Source organism: Cucurbita maxima, unplaced genomic scaffold (genome assembly GCF_002738345.1).
Source record: "Cucurbita maxima cultivar Rimu unplaced genomic scaffold, Cmax_1.0 Cma_Scf00016, whole genome shotgun sequence".
Classification (NCBI taxonomy): domain Eukaryota; kingdom Viridiplantae; phylum Streptophyta; class Magnoliopsida; order Cucurbitales; family Cucurbitaceae; genus Cucurbita; species Cucurbita maxima.
In genome coordinates this window covers 3,677,174-3,692,949 of record NW_019272032.1, presented here as the reverse complement: position 1 = coordinate 3,692,949, position 15,776 = coordinate 3,677,174, and the positions used below count along the sequence as shown (strand labels likewise).

Below are 15,776 nucleotides of genomic sequence, written 5' to 3'. Positions count from 1 at the left end.
AAAAACTTATAAAAGGCGTCTCAAACACATTTACTAAATTTTCAATTGGTAATAATGAATATTTGAATTTTTTATTACTTTATTCGAAATTATAACGTGTTAGGTTTAAATATATTAATACATTTAATGTAATTTAAATTTAACTGCATTAAAAAACAAAACTTCAAATTTTAAAAGATTAAAATACGAAAATTCGAATAAAAAAGAATAATGCTTTAATATTAATAAAAAAGGATAATATAAACAATTTGTTATGTGAGGTTTCTCTGACAAGGGCGGAAAATTCTGAAACTCTGGCACCTTCCCTAAAATACGAAGAGAATAAAATGACGATAGTGCCCTTGGAATGGTTATTTTATTTGGTGAATTACAAAAGCCGAGGTGACCCGTCGATGCTGAATTTTCCTTTATCTTTCGTAATTAAGTGGCGTTCGCCTAAATTCACTACATATTGGGTACTTTTGACATTTTGCACAGATATATAATTAAACTCCAAATCTCAAATTAATAATTATTTCCATACCAATCTAAGACTAAATTAAGTATAGCAATTAATTTAAATATATTTAAGTTTTCTGTTTTTAAATTGAATTACTTCAAAATATAAAGTTGTATTTTATCGAATATAGTTCATCTCTTAACTCGGGATCTTCAATTTTTATATTCCACCATAAATTCATGCAATTATGTTACCTCGACCTCTTAAAATGTCACAAATTAATTAATTTAGGGAATATCTATTAAAAAAATATAAATTAATTCACTGGTAAAAAAAGTTAAAAAATTTAATTGATATAGTTACATGTTACGCATGAAATTGGAGCTTGGAGTTGACGGTTGACCGTTTCCATCAGCATAGCTTCCTCGACGCGGAAGGAGGTGGGCCCAGTCTTGATGAGAAAATTCATTAAATGTTTGACATAGAATTAAATCCCCTTTCCTTTAATTCAATAAAGGATACCAATCATATTCCAAAAATAATAACAATTAAATATACAAATATTTTTTCTTATTTTTTTCTCAGTCAATGCAACAGATTCCGAATCTGTCAAGTTTTTATATCCGACCGTGGAAATTTAAATTTATTATTTTATTATAATTCGTATCAATTTGACCCAATTATCGTACAGAAATGATTTGGCTTAAATTGACTATGCTTCTATAAACGCGTGGTTGCTTTATTTATATATTTTATAGATATTATACATTTATAAGTGAATCCAATTAAATTAAAACAAATTGACAATAATGTATATAAATATTTGGCTCGTTAATGAGATTATATCACATATGTAATCTTATATCGCCCAAAGTGTTATTATTTTGTAATATCATATAATCTAAATTTTAATTTAAGGACAATCAGATAAACTATTATGTGTTTGAATGTGTTTTTTTTTTTATTTTTATAATGTAATTATGTTTTTTATTAAAAAAAATGTGAAAACACGAAATAAATAAATAATGTTGCTGTCAAATTTTAACTATTTGGATCAAATATTTAACAAATAATTTTTTAAAACAAATAAAATTTAGTGAATTTAAAAATAAAAACAGAATCAAGATTCCAAAAAAGAAAAATGTTAGCGGGCCGGTGATAACAATGGGCCCGTCTACGTGAATCGGTTTGAACCCGGCCCATTTAGATTTTTCGTTCTATACGATTTTTTCCGGAAAACGACGGCCTGAAAAAAAAAAATATATATTTATTTTTTCTGCTCCCAAAAAAGCCCTCCAATTTTTTTTTTTGCACATGGAACTTTGGAAGCTTCAAAACCTTGAGCCTCTGTAATGGCTTCCTCCACTGCCAAGCCCTAGCTTCAACTTTTCTCACTCTCGTTCTTCGTCCTCAATTCTCGGAGAGAATTTTTCGCTTCTGCTTCCGCTTTAATGGATAGGCAAATTTACGGACACGCCGTTCCTTCGACATCTACGAATGGCAGGGCTGCTTTAGCGTCTACTTCTTCGTCTCTGCAACCTGATTACAGTAGCCGAGCAGTACAGGTACTCTTTTCATTTTACTAGTTTATGTATTTATGTTATAATGCTATGAAAACCCTAGTTATCTTAGTTAGGACAGTGGAGAATTCTCCCTTGTTGGTGATTTGATCTTTCTTTCCGGGTGCTACGGTGGCATTTCCAAACTTAACAGTTGCTGTTGAAGGCGTAGAGCATCTTTTACTCAGAATTTCTTAAGTCGTGTATTCAAAATGATTGACATTCTGTCGAACTTTTGAGTTTATAGATTTGATTAATTCATGGTAATTGTATTTGGTTCCTTCTTCTTAAATGATACTTGTCTGACCAGATTGATATTTAAGTAGTCATATATATTGGGCGGTGGACTGATTCTTTCCCTCTTCGAATTATTTTGTTATATTTTCAACTCTAGGAAGCGCTGAAACATCTAGCATCTATTGATCTGATCGAGTTATGCAACGAAGCAAAAGTTGAGCATTGTCGGGCCACAAGAGACTTGAGAAGCTGTGGACGGGATGTTCAGTATGTGTTGAATTCATGTGGGCATGCCTCTCTGTGTGAAGAATGTTGTCAACGTTGTGATACTTGCCCAATATGTAGAGTCCCAGTTCCGAAGAGCAGTGCTAGAACACATCTTCGTCTTTTTTATGAGTGTGTTGAAGCTGCTCTCATTCCCAAGAATTTCAAGGAACAGGCTTCTAAGGAGGAAGATGGGGAGGATAGAATATCTACAGATGTTCAACGCTTGTATTCCTTATTTGATGTTGCGCTGGAAAATAACATGGTTTCTCTAATCTGTCACTGTATCCTTTGCAGTTTGATTATTCTGCTAGCATTTCACGTAGATGTCATCCAGTTCTGATATTGTTGCCTTTTCAACTTACTTCAAAACTTTATGGTTTCTCTATCCCTCTTTATTTTCTTTTGCAGGCGAGGCCTTTAAAAATCACACCCACTTGAAGCAATACCAATTATTCTATTGTTTAAAGTTTGTGATCTCCTTTACAATAAGTTTAGATGTTAGGGATGTTTGTATGGATGAGAGTGCTGTATCAAGTGACCCTGTCATTGCATTTTTGTTGGATGAAGTGGCCGTGAAGGATTGGTGTAAGCGGGCCTCCAGGAACATTATTACAGAACTTCAAGAAATATGTGAGCTAAATCTTGATTTTGATGCATTGCATCTTATTGTGGCCTACGTACTGAATATTTATAATCTTATATGTATATTATGGGTTTCATTTTAGATAACTCTGGTGTAGAGGGAATGAGATCCAGGTTGAGCATACTACTCAAGTTTTCGGTGCACCTTGCTGGCATATCCAATGTGCTTGAAGTGTTGGACTCATCATTTAGAAGTTCTCATTCAGCACAGCTTGAGGACCTGCACAATCTTCATGAGGACATATTGAAGATCAAACAGGTTCACTTAGGAAGTAATGTGGTTATCAATCATCACGCTGTCTTGCTTTTTTCTTAACTATTTTAAAACAGCGTGCCATAGTTCTTGCCTCTTGGCTTCTTTAAATGAAATATTCCCTGGCTTTCAACTAACTGACATGCCCCTTTAGTAGTTGAGGTCACTGATTCCTGATTTATGGCTCATTTAAGTAGTAGATGTACTTTCTGATCAGCTGGAGAGTACTGAATGAAAACATGCTAACTCAATGGATATACTAAGATGTTTTCACACTCAGAAAAAAGGAGAATCTTACCCGAAGTTTCTTTCTCTTTTCTCTCTTTGGTTAAAAGTTAATATCACAGCTTTGTATTCTATAAACTCTATTCACATGATGGAAAAAAATTGAAGTGGACATTCTTTAGTGAGGAAAGAACAAACAAAATTACTGGTTAGAAGGTGGCATTGTCATAATTCATCCTGGATGTTGCACATGGTGATTATCTACTTATCACTCTTCATTTATGTTGGCTGGATAGATGATTCCTATCAAATTTATTTTCATTAGGTATCTTTACTCATATAGAGACTAGATGTTCATCCGTTGAAATTTGGTTGAAGTTTTTATTTTCTTTTTTCATTTATATTATAGGTTTAAAAAACAGATCATGAAGGTAAAATTTGATTATTTTCTCTTAGGTCTCTGTTTTTTCCCCACTTTAAAAGACTTAATGTTTGCAATTCAGTTAATTATAGATCTATAGCTGCTGTAACTACTGTTCCTTTTTCTCAAGATAGTCCTCATGTTAAAATAATTTTTGGTTACGGTTGCTTTTACCAGCATATGGAGATTATGATGTGGTGCATAAGGCATCAGTTTTTGGAGAATGTTAGATCCTGCCATTCTAGCTTCACATCATGGCTTACTGCTGTTCGTGAAAGGAAATCTGCTGCTATCAGGCGATCATGGCCTGATGCTTTGGATGACTCTGCTGATTCCAGTGGACGGGAGGGATCTTTGTTCATCGAGGATGCACTGGAGAATCTTGATATAGAGCAGTGGTACTCCCCAGATGTAGTGGATGGTTTGGAAATTGCATCATTGGCAAATGATGGCACCCCAATTATCTTCAGATCTAAGATTGGTGGGAGTTCTGGATGCTACCCATTTGAAAATCTTCGAGTTGCTGTTGACGTTCTTTTTCTTCGTGGAAGTTCTGATGTATTCGTTGCAAAGAAAGCAATCGTATCCTTCTTATACATCAATTCCATTGCCCATTTAAATTATGAAATTGGCTAAACACATTTCTCTCTTGTTTCTCCTTAATCTATGGTAGCTTTTGTATTACTTGTTTGACCGCCATTGGATGATGCCCGATGAGAAATGGAGACATGTTGTTGAGGATTTTGCAGCCTCTTTTAGCATAACACGGCATTCTGTATTAGAATCTTTTGTCTTTTATCTTCTTGATGATCATACAGATGAAGCTCTGCAGGTAACTTCTGTTTAATGTGTCACCTGGGTTTTCTCCATCATCATTTACTTTCACGTTAGTTTTACTTTACTTCATTGAAATACTCAACAATTATGGTCCAATACCGAGTAACTTTTTAATTTTCGTAAGATATATATTTGATCGGAGAGATTGATGATTGATCTAGAATATCTTACAGTGGCTGTAGTTCAATACTGATTAATTAGCACTGATTCTAGAATTTCAAGTTATTAAGCTAGTTTGAATAGATAATGTAATTTATTGTTAACCACCATGGCCCCTTTGGTCAATAAGGCCATGTAAATAACAAGGGGCTTAGAGTAAATGGATACAAGTTATGGTGGCCAACCACTTAAGATTATTATCTTGCAAGTGTTTTTGACACCTAAATATAGTAGGGTTTGGTAGTTGTCTCATGAGATTAGCCTAATAGGGTTAGGGTGGTTATCTTGCGAGAATAATCTTTGTGCTAATGGTGGAATTGATTACTTTTCTTCCATCTATTTCCTGGAGCACCATGGTAAGACTTAAGTCATTAGCTCAATAAACTGCCCTTGGGAGGTCTGGATATGTTTGTTAGCCCAACTTGTATATTCCAGTGTTTGAAATATTATCAACCTCCTTTAAAGATTACCAAAGCCAGACATGTCCTATAAATTCCTGTCAATAGTATAATCTAGTTACCCTAAAGAATTTTGTGGTTTCGGATTTATAGTAAACCTGTATCTTAACCTTTTCTGTAACATATGAATATGTCTTCTTTACATGTTGAATGCTAACCTGTATATTCCAGTGTTTGAAATATTATCAACCTCCTTGAAAGACTACCAGAGCCAGACATGTCCTATAAATTCCTGTCAATAGTATAATCTAGTTACCCTATAGAATTTTGTGGTTTCGGATTTATAGTAAGCCTGTATCTTAACCTTTTCTGTAACATATGAATATGCCTTCTTTAGATGTTGAATTCTAATTTTTCCTTGCAACATGATATCATGTAGGAAGCTTGCCGTCTTCTTCCAGAGATCTCTGGCCCAGCAACCCATCCTAAGATTGCTCAAGTTTTGTTAGAATGGAAAAATCCTGATACAGCTCTTATGGTTTTGAGGTGGTCAGGACGTGATAGTATGTCAACCTCAGTTTCACTTGTGGAAGCTGTAATTGGTGTCCGGGTGAGAGTGGAATGTGGACTTCTGACGGAAGCATTTATGTATCAGAAAATCCTCTGCAATAAGGTAAGAGACAGGAAAAAGTATGAAGAACGTGAGGACGAGTTTGATAATGCTCAAAGCAAATTTAGAAGGTGGGAGGACTGGGTGAAAATATTGGTGACTGAAATTTGTTTTCTTTGCATCCGTCGAAACTTTGTGGATAGAATGATCGAGTTACCATGGAATTCTGATGAGGAAAAGCATCTCCATAAGTGCTTGATGGAGTGGTCCACTGCTAATCCATCAACCACTATTGGAAGTCTCCTCTTTGTGTACTATCTTCAGGTAATCTCTAATCCCACTAGAGTTCATTATGCAAGGAATAGGAGGAACTAGATAAGGAGTATAAAAAAGAGTAATGCAAACTTGCCAAACTATTTGATTTTGTTTAAGTTCTTTCCCTTGCTACCGTTGTATGTTCAGCAGTTTCTTTCCAACTAAAGTGCTGAAGAGATTGCTTTATTTGCATTACTCCAAATAAGGTTATCTCCTCTTAATGGTTTAGTTGACAGGAAAACACCTTGTTGAGATTAGCCGTTAATATCTTACATTTTTGTATCTATCAGACATGTTTTAAAGTATATTTACATCATTAAAACCTTTTGTTCTAGTTGAGTCACTTTTAATTCTAGCATCTTTGGTTTGGATATAAAACATGCATACATGCTAAATTGTCCTTTTGAGATATCACGAGTACTTTCTCTATCTTCTTTCAGAGGTTTCGATATCATGAGGCCTACCAAGTGAACCTCTTACTTCAGAAAGCAGAACAAGGCTATATTTCTGAGAGTTCTGTTGTTGAAGAGGTTTTATCTAGAATGAGATCGACTAGTCACTGGCGAGCAGGATTGGTTGTAAGTTATCTGAACCTTTTTTTTTTTTTTTTTTTTTTTTTGGTGATGGGCTAAAGGCATGTTCTTTGAAAAAACATTTTTACTTTTAATCTAAATGCCAGGATTTTCTGGTTACAATGGGTTCTGAATTGTTGTATGCAACCAGACAGGTAGATTGAATTGCCAAATAATTATAATTTATAGGTTAAACTTTGGTCCAAGATTTATTCTTAGGATACTTTATGGGTTTGCGATTCATGGTTGTCTTTGTCAATTCATTATGTTTAGTTTTTTTTTTTTTTTTGTTTCTTTAAAGTTTTTAATTTTAAATTTTATTGCCTCAAATAAACAGGATAAATTCATGGAGTTGCTACCAGAAGCTCAACAGCTGGAAATAAAGTCCAGGAAGTCGCCTAATGTTGGTGTTAATTCTGAAGAAGTAGATGTGCCACGAGATGCAGATCTATCTGGGGTCCAGGAGCAGAGCTTAAGCAGTATATTGATCCCCTCAGCCGTGAATTCTACTGTATTACAGAGAAACGACAGTAAATTTATCGTTAAACCCCCAGTTTTTGACACTCCAGGAAGACTAGGTGGGACATTCAATCATTCCAAAATTGCGACCTTTGGCTCACCATCAGTTCATATAAGGCTTTTTGCTAGTAAGGAAAGAGTGCCAAAGATACAAAATAACCTACATAAGAGTTCCAATTTTCAGGACATGTTTGGTTCTGGATTCCCAGTTGCTATGAATATTTCCCCCTCAGAAGAAGACACTAGAAGTTCATCTAGGGTCCTTCCAAATAGTCAACACTTCGAGAACGATCCTGAGAAACTCGCACTGGATAAAGAGCCAAATGGAATTACTAACCAAGTTCGGAATACATCTCCATATTCCCGTAGGATTACTGCTAACCCTATTTATAATACACCCAGCAGCAAGTTTGGTTTATTAGATGTTCCTTCAAGGGGAGTGCAGGAAAATGGATCTAGTAAAAATGCAGTGTCTGCTAGAGATAATGGAACTTGGAACATCCATTCCATAGATGACCCAATGGAAATTTCAAGGTAAGGAACTCACCATTTTCATTCCCCACTGCCTGTTTTATTTTCTTTTCATTGTTGTTGTTTATATTCTTTTCTAAAAAATGCAGCCATGGAGGACAAGATTCTGCAGCAGATGTTCAATATATGAATGGCGCCCCAAGATGGAGGTCTGATGAAGCTAGCGACGAGGAAGAGCCAAATCTTGACAGAGGTCCTAGAATGGTACGTGACAAAGCTACCCTAAGTGGCACTAGAAGATCAAGGTTTACCAAGAGATAATGACCGTTCTTGTACATCTAAAAACTCGAGATAATAATGCATTTTATGCCACACGGGTAGCTTGGAATGGGTCAGAAGAGCATGAGAGTTGCAAAACCTTACCGGCTCCCTCTTGGTTAAGAGGACGCAGTGCTTAAAGTGTTGCTGCTTCCATGAGAGATTGGAATAATCAATCTGAAAGCCGGTAGTCCATTGAGGTGGCTGCTTCTATTTTTGTATGTCAAATGTTAATAAATTTTTATAGGTTGATAGGTTTGAATGACGAAAGATCGGTGCTTTTAAGTAGTGGAAATTTGAAAGCAGGCCGTAGGATTTGATTTTAGTTAGAAACTCAAGTTTTCAGCAGGTGAGATTGTTTGAAAGTATTTCTTGTAATGGCTCTTTTTTCAAAGCGATTGTTGATTAAAAAAAAAAAAAAAAAAAAAAAACTAATTTAAGTGAGGTAAGAGTAAGAACTCACTCAGTTTTTTATTTCCTACCAAAATTAATTGCAATTTAAATTATAATGAATTAGATATATAATACTAATATCAAAATAATTGAAATGATATTTATACCATGGCCCATTCCAAAAGGCCCATTATCGAAGCGAGGTGGCAGAACGACACGTGGCATTGGCGATCTTCTCCATCTTGCTCCGGCTTCGACATTCCCAGTTGCAGATATGTTCGAAGGGAGGGAGAGAGGTCATGAATACTTTCGGTTCTAACAGATCAAAGATCAAGCAATGGTACGCAATGAAATCCAATTCACAGTTCCGTTTCTCTCGTTTTTCTGTCTGTTCTCGCTCTACTCTTCTCTTTTCTCTTTCTCCTCTACCTGTTCTCTTCTTCCTCTTCTTCTTTTATCTCTTCGACTGCATTCTCGACTTCTAATTCGCGCCAATGCAACTCACGGATCTTGGACCTGGGCGAGAGATTTCTGTTTTACGCGCCTCATAGTGGGTTTAACAACCAGCTATCTGAGTTCAAGAATGCAATTCTGATGGCCGGGATTCTCAACCGGACTCTGGTTATTCCGCCGATTTTGGATCACCATGCCGTAGCTCTCGGGAGTTGTCCGAAATTCAGAGTTCTGGATCCTGGGGAGATTCGGTTTTCGGTTTGGGAGCATATGTTCGAGCTTCTTCGAGATGGAAGGTAAGCATTTTTCCCTTCGTTTGAGACTTCTTGGTTTTCGATGTCTTAAATTTTCTTGAAATGACGAGGGTTCCGATGGTTGGGTTGCTAGATTGTTTATTTTATTCCATCTACATTGCTTCTAAATCAAGTAATTGAACCGTTATGCTTTATTGGAGTTTTGCCATAAATGAAATTTAATATTTATGACCTCCCTACAGCCCTGGGAATTAAAGCCTTTTACCTCATAATCTTGGAGTCATCTACTCTGATTTAACATATTTTGTCGTCTCTTTAACAATTTACCAACAGACAATCGTCTTTTGTGGCAAACTTTAAATTGGATGCAACTCTGGCTATTGTTTACTTTTCCATTAATTTCTTCTGTGATTGATTTAACAAGGAGATGAAAAAAAGCGATGCTGCATGTAATAGTTTATGACATTAGCCATGTATTTCAATGTCGTGGCAGGTACGTTTCAATGGCGGATATTGTAGATATTTCGTCATTAGCTTCTTATACTTCTATTAAAGCCATAGATTTTAGGACCTTTGCATACTTATGGTGTGGGATGGATCTGGAAAGTGTCATCATATAAATATGATGACACTCAATAAATATTAATTCTTCTAAAGTTAGATAGAAAAGATAAAAGACGTATAGTTAACCATTATCTCTTTGTAAAATTGGAGAATATGCCATTTTAGGAAAAAGCGAAGTATTTACTGAATTATTATTAAAAAAAAAACTCAATTATTATTTATATACAATACACCAACAAATCAAACTTTTAAAAATTGAATTTAGATCATTATTCTAAACCCTGAAAAGTTCTCAATATTTTAATCAGTTATAATTGTTGACTTTTTGAATTATTATAAAACAAAATTTCCGACCATTTTAAATCCAAACTAGATATGGATTGAGGAGAAGAAGATGAGAAAAAGAGGGGAAAAAATATGATAGAGATGGATGAATCCGTAAATAGGGATATTGATATGAACACGAGTTTAAAATGCGAAAAGTAAGCAAAGATAATTTTGAGAAAGAAAAGGAGAGGAAATTCAAAACAAACTCTTCATTGGGAAACACAACGACCGACAGACGAGTGGATCGGAAGATCACCCTTTCTCCTTTTTCTGAGGGGATATTGTTCGATTAATTCTCCTTTAAATACCCGCAACCTCCATTCAACTTCCCAGAGATTTCAAGCGCCTTCCCGTTTTTTGAAAGCGTTCTTTCAGGTTTTTCCGATTTGGGGTTTCCGATTTCCCCGCAAAGAAGGTCTTTTCTGGAGTTGGATTTCGAATTCGTTCCGACGAACAAATGGAGGGCGTCGATCATCTTGCCCATGAGAGGAACAGGTCCCAATTCGACGTCGATGCGATGAAGATCGTATGGGCGGGTTCTCGTCATGCCTTTGAAGTATCCGATCGAATGTCTCGATTGGTTGCTAATGACCCAGTGAGTAATTTCTTTGCCACACTCCAAATCCAGACATTGTACCGGCTAAGATTTATAATTGATGCTTTGAGTTTGTGTTTGTTTTTGGTGTTAAGGCCTTTCGAAAGGATAACAGGGCTCAATTACCAAGGAAGGAGCTGTTTAAGAACACGCTCAGAAAAACTGCTTATGCATGGAAGAAGATTGTTGAGCTTAAGCTTTCTGGTACAGCTATTTCATTCAATCTCTTTCTATGGAAAATCCTGGATTGTATTGATTGTATTCCTTATTTTTCGTTAACAGAGGAGGAAGCTGCTAGATTAAGGTTCTTTGTGGATGAGCCAGCATATACAGATCTTCACTGGGTGAGTTGAGTTTATTCTTTTTGTTGGCATTACAAACAACACTTATGCTGAATTTTTGGCTGTTTGAACAACTCTATGGATAAATACTGGTCTCCATCATCTTACCTTTCAAGGTTTTGAAATTACTTTAATGTATCTCTCTTTTTTAGGGAATGTTTGTTCCATTTGTGAAAGGGCAAGGAACTGAGGAGCAGCTACAGAAGTGGTTGCCATTGGCTTATAAAATGAAAATAATTGGTTGCTATGCTCAAACCGAACTCGGTCATGGTTCGAATGTTCAAGGGCTCGAAACAACTGCAACGTTTGATCCAAAGACTGATGAATTTGTTATTCATAGTCCTACACTCACCTCAAGCAAAGTAAGTACAATGGTAGTTATATATTCAGGTTCTATATTAGTTACCTGTATTGGGTTGGTTCTGTGTAAAACTTTGTATTGGATTTGGTTCCTCTAGTCTCGGGGTGTAAAATTGAACGGTTTAAATTGATGTTGAAGAAAAATTTAAATTTACTGTAGTTTGTTGGATCTTTTTGGGTTGATACCCACATTCAGGTTCTATGTGAATGTGTTGCATTCTATGTCTCTTAATTTTGTTCCTTCTTTCTTGTGAACAGTGGTGGCCTGGTGGTTTGGGTAAGGTTTCAACACATGCTGTTGTATTTGCTCGTCTTATCACGAACGGTCAAGACTATGGAGTGCACGGTATGCGAACTATGATTGCTTTCAATCCTCTGATTCTTGATCCTGATATGTCTAGTCAAATAAGAAAGCTTCCATTTTGTAGGTTTCATAGTTCAGATAAGGAGTTTGGAAGATCACTCAGTTCTACCTGGCATAACCATTGGAGACATTGGTATGAAATTTGGGAACGGAGCGTACAATACTATGGATAATGGGGTCATGCATTTTGATCACTTCCGAATCCCGAGGAACCAACTGTTGATGAGGTTATTTCTATTCTGTATGTTCGTTAGCTATTTCTATTCATTTTCTTTGTCAATTGTCCCTTCTAAAGTTGGTTTTTAACTTCACAGGTTTTCTCAAGTTACAAGGGAAGGGAAATATGTGCAATCAGATGTTCCACGGCAACTAGTTTATGGCACTATGGTATATGTTAGAAAGACGATTGTAATTGATGCTTCAAATGCCTTGTCACGTGCCGTCTGTATTGCTACTAGGTACAGTGCTGTTCGTAGACAATTTGGATCACAGAATGGTGTGGAAACCCAGGTATGAGTTTATGATCCTATTAGAAGCAAAACCTAAAAGACATAGCCTCAAAGGCACGATTTCGCATTCTACATTGGTGCTGAATAATGTGATTATCATTTGTTTGTTTTTATAGGTGATCGATTATAAAACACAGCAAAGTAGGCTATTCCCTTTGCTGGCTTCTGCCTATGCTTTTAGATTTGTTGGTGAGTGGTTAGAATGGCTATATACGGATGTGACTCAGAGACTGGGAGCCAGCGATTTCTCGACACTGCCTGAGGCTCATGCATGCACTGCAGGGTTGAAGTCTGTCACAACTGCTGCAACTGCTGTGAGTATCTTTTTCGATTTCATTAGCTTGATCATCTTTATGTTTAACAGAAGTTTTAATCAATCTATTTCTTCTGATTTAACTAGCTATGCTAATATGGTGTTCCTGATTTAACAATTTAATAACATAAAACCCTTGTCATCTCTTGGGTCTGAGTTGCCTCGAGAGGAATAACGGGGTAGCCATGATTATATAGTCAAGCACACGGGTGTTTTTCTTTCAGCCTTAACTTTTAATTGTAAATGCAGGATGCGATTGAGGAGTGCCGGAAGTTGTGCGGTGGCCATGGTTACCTTTGTAGCAGTGGGCTTCCCGAGTTGTTTGCAGTTTATGTCCCTGCCTGTACTTATGAGGGAGACAATGTTGTGCTACTATTGCAGGTGTGGGTTAAGTTTTCAAGTGAAGTTATGATTATGACTTAGTTTTAAAGTTCTCAACATACATCTGCTAACCTGCTTTGATATAGGTTGCACGATTTCTTGTCAAGACCGTGTCCCAGTTGGTGTCTGGGAAGAAGCCTATTGGTACAACAGCTTACATGGGACGGCTACAACATCTGATGGAATCGTCTTGCAAAGTTCAGAAAGGTATTTGTTAAAAATGAGAAACATTTCTGTCCCGCATAAAGATCAGAATAAACTGATTGATACGACAGCCTCGGCCAATTTGTGTGTTCGAATTGGGGTTCTCAGTTCCTTATTGGGACTGAGATGGTGGTTTGGAGCTGAATTTTTCAAGACTTGTTTTTATTGATGTTCTTGTCAATTCTGATGCTCTGCAGCTGAGGATTGGTTAAACCCAAGCATCGTTCTTGAGGCATTTGAAGCAAGGTCAGCTAAGATGTCTGTGGAATGTGCCAAAAGACTGAGCAAGTTTACCAATCAAGAAGAAGGTATGTCTACTCCTACTTATGGTTCTCTTTGGGCTTTTTCTTCTAGACTTCTCCTCAAGGTTGGAAGGTTTTAAAATGCGTCTACTAGGGAGAGGTTTCTACACCCTTACAAAAAATGTTTCGTTCTCCTCCCCGACCTTTGTGGAATCTCACAATTCACCCCCCTTCTCCCCTTTTGAGCCCAGTGTTCTCGCTGACATTCGTTCCCTTCTCTAATCGATGTGGGACCACCCAATCCTCCCTCTTTGGGAGCCCAGCACCTTTGCTGGCACATCGCCTCATGTCCACCCCCTCGGGGATCAGTCTCTTCGCTGGCATATCGTCCCGTGTCTGGCTTTGATATCATTTATAATAGCCCCAGCCCACCGCTAGCAGATATTGTCCTCTTTGGGCTTTCCCTTTCGAGCTTCCCCTCAAGGTTTTAAAATGCATCTACTAGGGAGAGATTTCCACACTCTTATAAAGAATGCTTCGTTCTCCTCCTCAACCGATGTGGAATCTCACACAAAATTTCCTTTCGTTTCGGCGCTCTTTGACCAATTTTCACGTGCATCTTTAGATTATCACTGAGTTGTCCACACATGGCAATGCTGATTTCTTTTCCTAATCTTTTCAATATTTTCATAATTGTCCTTTGTCATACTTGCAGGTTTTCAGGAACTTTCTCCTAATTTAGTTGAGGCTGCAGTTGCACATTGCCAATTAATTATTGTTTCCAAGTAAGTTTCTTCCTCGTTAGATTCATCAATCCTTGAAAGCTTGATTGTTTAGACTGATATTTTAAATCCAAAACTATGTTAAGCAGTGATATTCCATTGCTGATTGTTTCAAAAATCTTTTTTCAGGTTCATCGAGAAACTTAAGGGAGACATACCAGGAAAGGGAGTAAAAGAGCAACTGCAGAAGCTTTGCAGTATTTATGCTTTGTATACACTACACAAACACATGGGTGATTTTCTTTCCACTTCCACCATCACTCCCAAACAGGCATTTCTTGCTGATGATCAACTTAGATCTCTATACTCCCAGGTTTTTGAACTCAAGCACATCTCCCTCTTGACCTTCTAATTTTTGAAGAAAAGCCGTCTTCTAACCCGACTTTGGAATTCTCTTTTGTAGGTTCGTCCAAATGCAGTTGCTTTAGTCGATGCATTTAACTACACCGACCATTACCTTGGCTCGATCCTTGGTCGTTATGATGGGAATGTTTACCCAAATCTCTACAATGAGGCATGGAAGGAACCTCTAAATGACTCCGCCTTGCCTGATGGCTACCATGAATACATTAGACCATTGCTTAAGCAGCAGCTCAGAAATGCGAGGCTATGAAGAATAGGGATGGTATAACAAAACGTAATGCTCTAGATTATTTGTAATAAATCATGGATTCAGCTTGGGATTTTTATGTTACAGTTTGAACTCGCATTTTATTATGACGAACAAGTTCTATTAAATTTAAGTTTTCTCTATGAATGAAGAATAAAAGTTTTGAAGTTTCATATGGATAGTTGTAGTCGCCATTTCGGTTGTTATTATAGGTTTCTTGTTATTGTCTCTCCCCCTGAAAACCTTCTGTCCCCTCTTCAATCGATGTGAGATCTCACAATTCATCCTTCCTTTGGGGCCCCAACGTTCTCGTTGATATACCACCCGATGACTAACCGTGATACCATTTGTAACAGCTTAAACCCCAACCCCCAACCGATATTGTCCTCTTTGGGCTTTCCTTTGTACTCTTTGGGCTTTCCTTCCCACAAGGTTTTTTTTTACAAATATATTCATGAGCTTAAGCCCACTTGAAATGGGCCATAGGGTTGAATAGACCTTATTTTGGGACAGTCCAAAAATATATCTTCTTCCCACCTTTCTATTGCCCCAAACTTAGAGATAAAAATGGAAATTTTATGTTATTTTTTCCTTTCTTTTTGTGTGTCCCAACCTCTCCCATTGCAAACAGCACCCACCAAGTTCTTCATTGCTATCAATCTTCCAACCCCATCATTACATAACCATATCATGAGTCTTTTAAACTTGTGAATCTTAAATTTAATCGGTTCATACACAAATATTGAAATAAAGCTTCCTCCTTTGGTGTTGTTTAGTATAATATACGAAGAATGTTAAAGCTAAAGGGAGGGGAGGGGAAGGAAAGTACTTCAAACTCAAAA

The 15,776-nt window shown here is 36.8% G+C and overlaps 3 protein-coding genes across 3 annotated transcripts; all 3 read left to right on the top strand.

The window, feature by feature from the left end:
• Positions 1-1,719: 1,719 nt before the first annotated feature.
• LOC111491126 (E3 ubiquitin-protein ligase HOS1-like) lies at positions 1,720-8,607 on the top strand. Its single transcript, XM_023139888.1, has 10 exons — positions 1,720-2,004; positions 2,393-2,783; positions 2,998-3,132; positions 3,228-3,403; positions 4,221-4,625; positions 4,717-4,875; positions 5,877-6,371; positions 6,803-6,940; positions 7,272-7,987; positions 8,074-8,607. The coding sequence occupies exons 1-10, from the start codon at positions 1,891-1,893 to the stop codon at positions 8,243-8,245; spliced, it is 2,901 nt and encodes a 966-aa protein (XP_022995656.1). The 5' UTR covers positions 1,720-1,890; the 3' UTR covers positions 8,246-8,607.
• A 126-nt stretch (positions 8,608-8,733) lies between these two features.
• LOC111491419 (O-fucosyltransferase 30-like) lies at positions 8,734-9,962 on the top strand. Its single transcript, XM_023140334.1, has 2 exons — positions 8,734-9,384; positions 9,836-9,962. Exons 1-2 carry the CDS (start codon positions 9,230-9,232, stop codon positions 9,960-9,962), a joined length of 282 nt encoding a protein of 93 aa, XP_022996102.1. The 5' UTR covers positions 8,734-9,229.
• A 426-nt stretch (positions 9,963-10,388) lies between these two features.
• Positions 10,389-15,107, top strand: LOC111491234 (peroxisomal acyl-coenzyme A oxidase 1-like). The gene is made up of 14 exons (XM_023140042.1): positions 10,389-10,828; positions 10,924-11,032; positions 11,111-11,172; positions 11,322-11,531; positions 11,788-11,875; positions 11,958-12,120; positions 12,208-12,403; positions 12,519-12,716; positions 12,965-13,096; positions 13,183-13,303; positions 13,498-13,608; positions 14,258-14,327; positions 14,454-14,637; positions 14,728-15,107. The coding sequence occupies exons 1-14, from the start codon at positions 10,691-10,693 to the stop codon at positions 14,935-14,937; spliced, it is 1,992 nt and encodes a 663-aa protein (XP_022995810.1). The 5' UTR covers positions 10,389-10,690; the 3' UTR covers positions 14,938-15,107.
• The last annotated feature ends 669 nt before the right edge of the window (positions 15,108-15,776 follow it).

Excerpts from the sequence above, each read along its gene's own strand:
- LOC111491126 (XM_023139888.1), top strand. The coding sequence starts at position 1,891 with ATGGATAGGCAAATTTACGGACACGCCGTTCCTTCGACATCTACGAAT. Across the intron at positions 2,005-2,392 it reads ACAGTAGCCGAGCAGTACAG|GAAGCGCTGAAACATCTAGC; the intron begins GTACTCTTTTCA and ends TTTCAACTCTAG. Across the intron at positions 2,784-2,997 it reads GGTTTCTCTAATCTGTCACT|ATGTTAGGGATGTTTGTATG; the intron begins GTATCCTTTGCA and ends CAATAAGTTTAG.
- LOC111491419 (XM_023140334.1), top strand. The coding sequence starts at position 9,230 with ATGGCCGGGATTCTCAACCGGACTCTGGTTATTCCGCCGATTTTGGAT. Across the intron at positions 9,385-9,835 it reads GAGCTTCTTCGAGATGGAAG|GTACGTTTCAATGGCGGATA; the intron begins GTAAGCATTTTT and ends ATGTCGTGGCAG.
- LOC111491234 (XM_023140042.1), top strand. The coding sequence starts at position 10,691 with ATGGAGGGCGTCGATCATCTTGCCCATGAGAGGAACAGGTCCCAATTC. Across the intron at positions 12,121-12,207 it reads AGGAACCAACTGTTGATGAG|GTTTTCTCAAGTTACAAGGG; the intron begins GTTATTTCTATT and ends TTAACTTCACAG. Across the intron at positions 14,638-14,727 it reads TTAGATCTCTATACTCCCAG|GTTCGTCCAAATGCAGTTGC; the intron begins GTTTTTGAACTC and ends TCTCTTTTGTAG.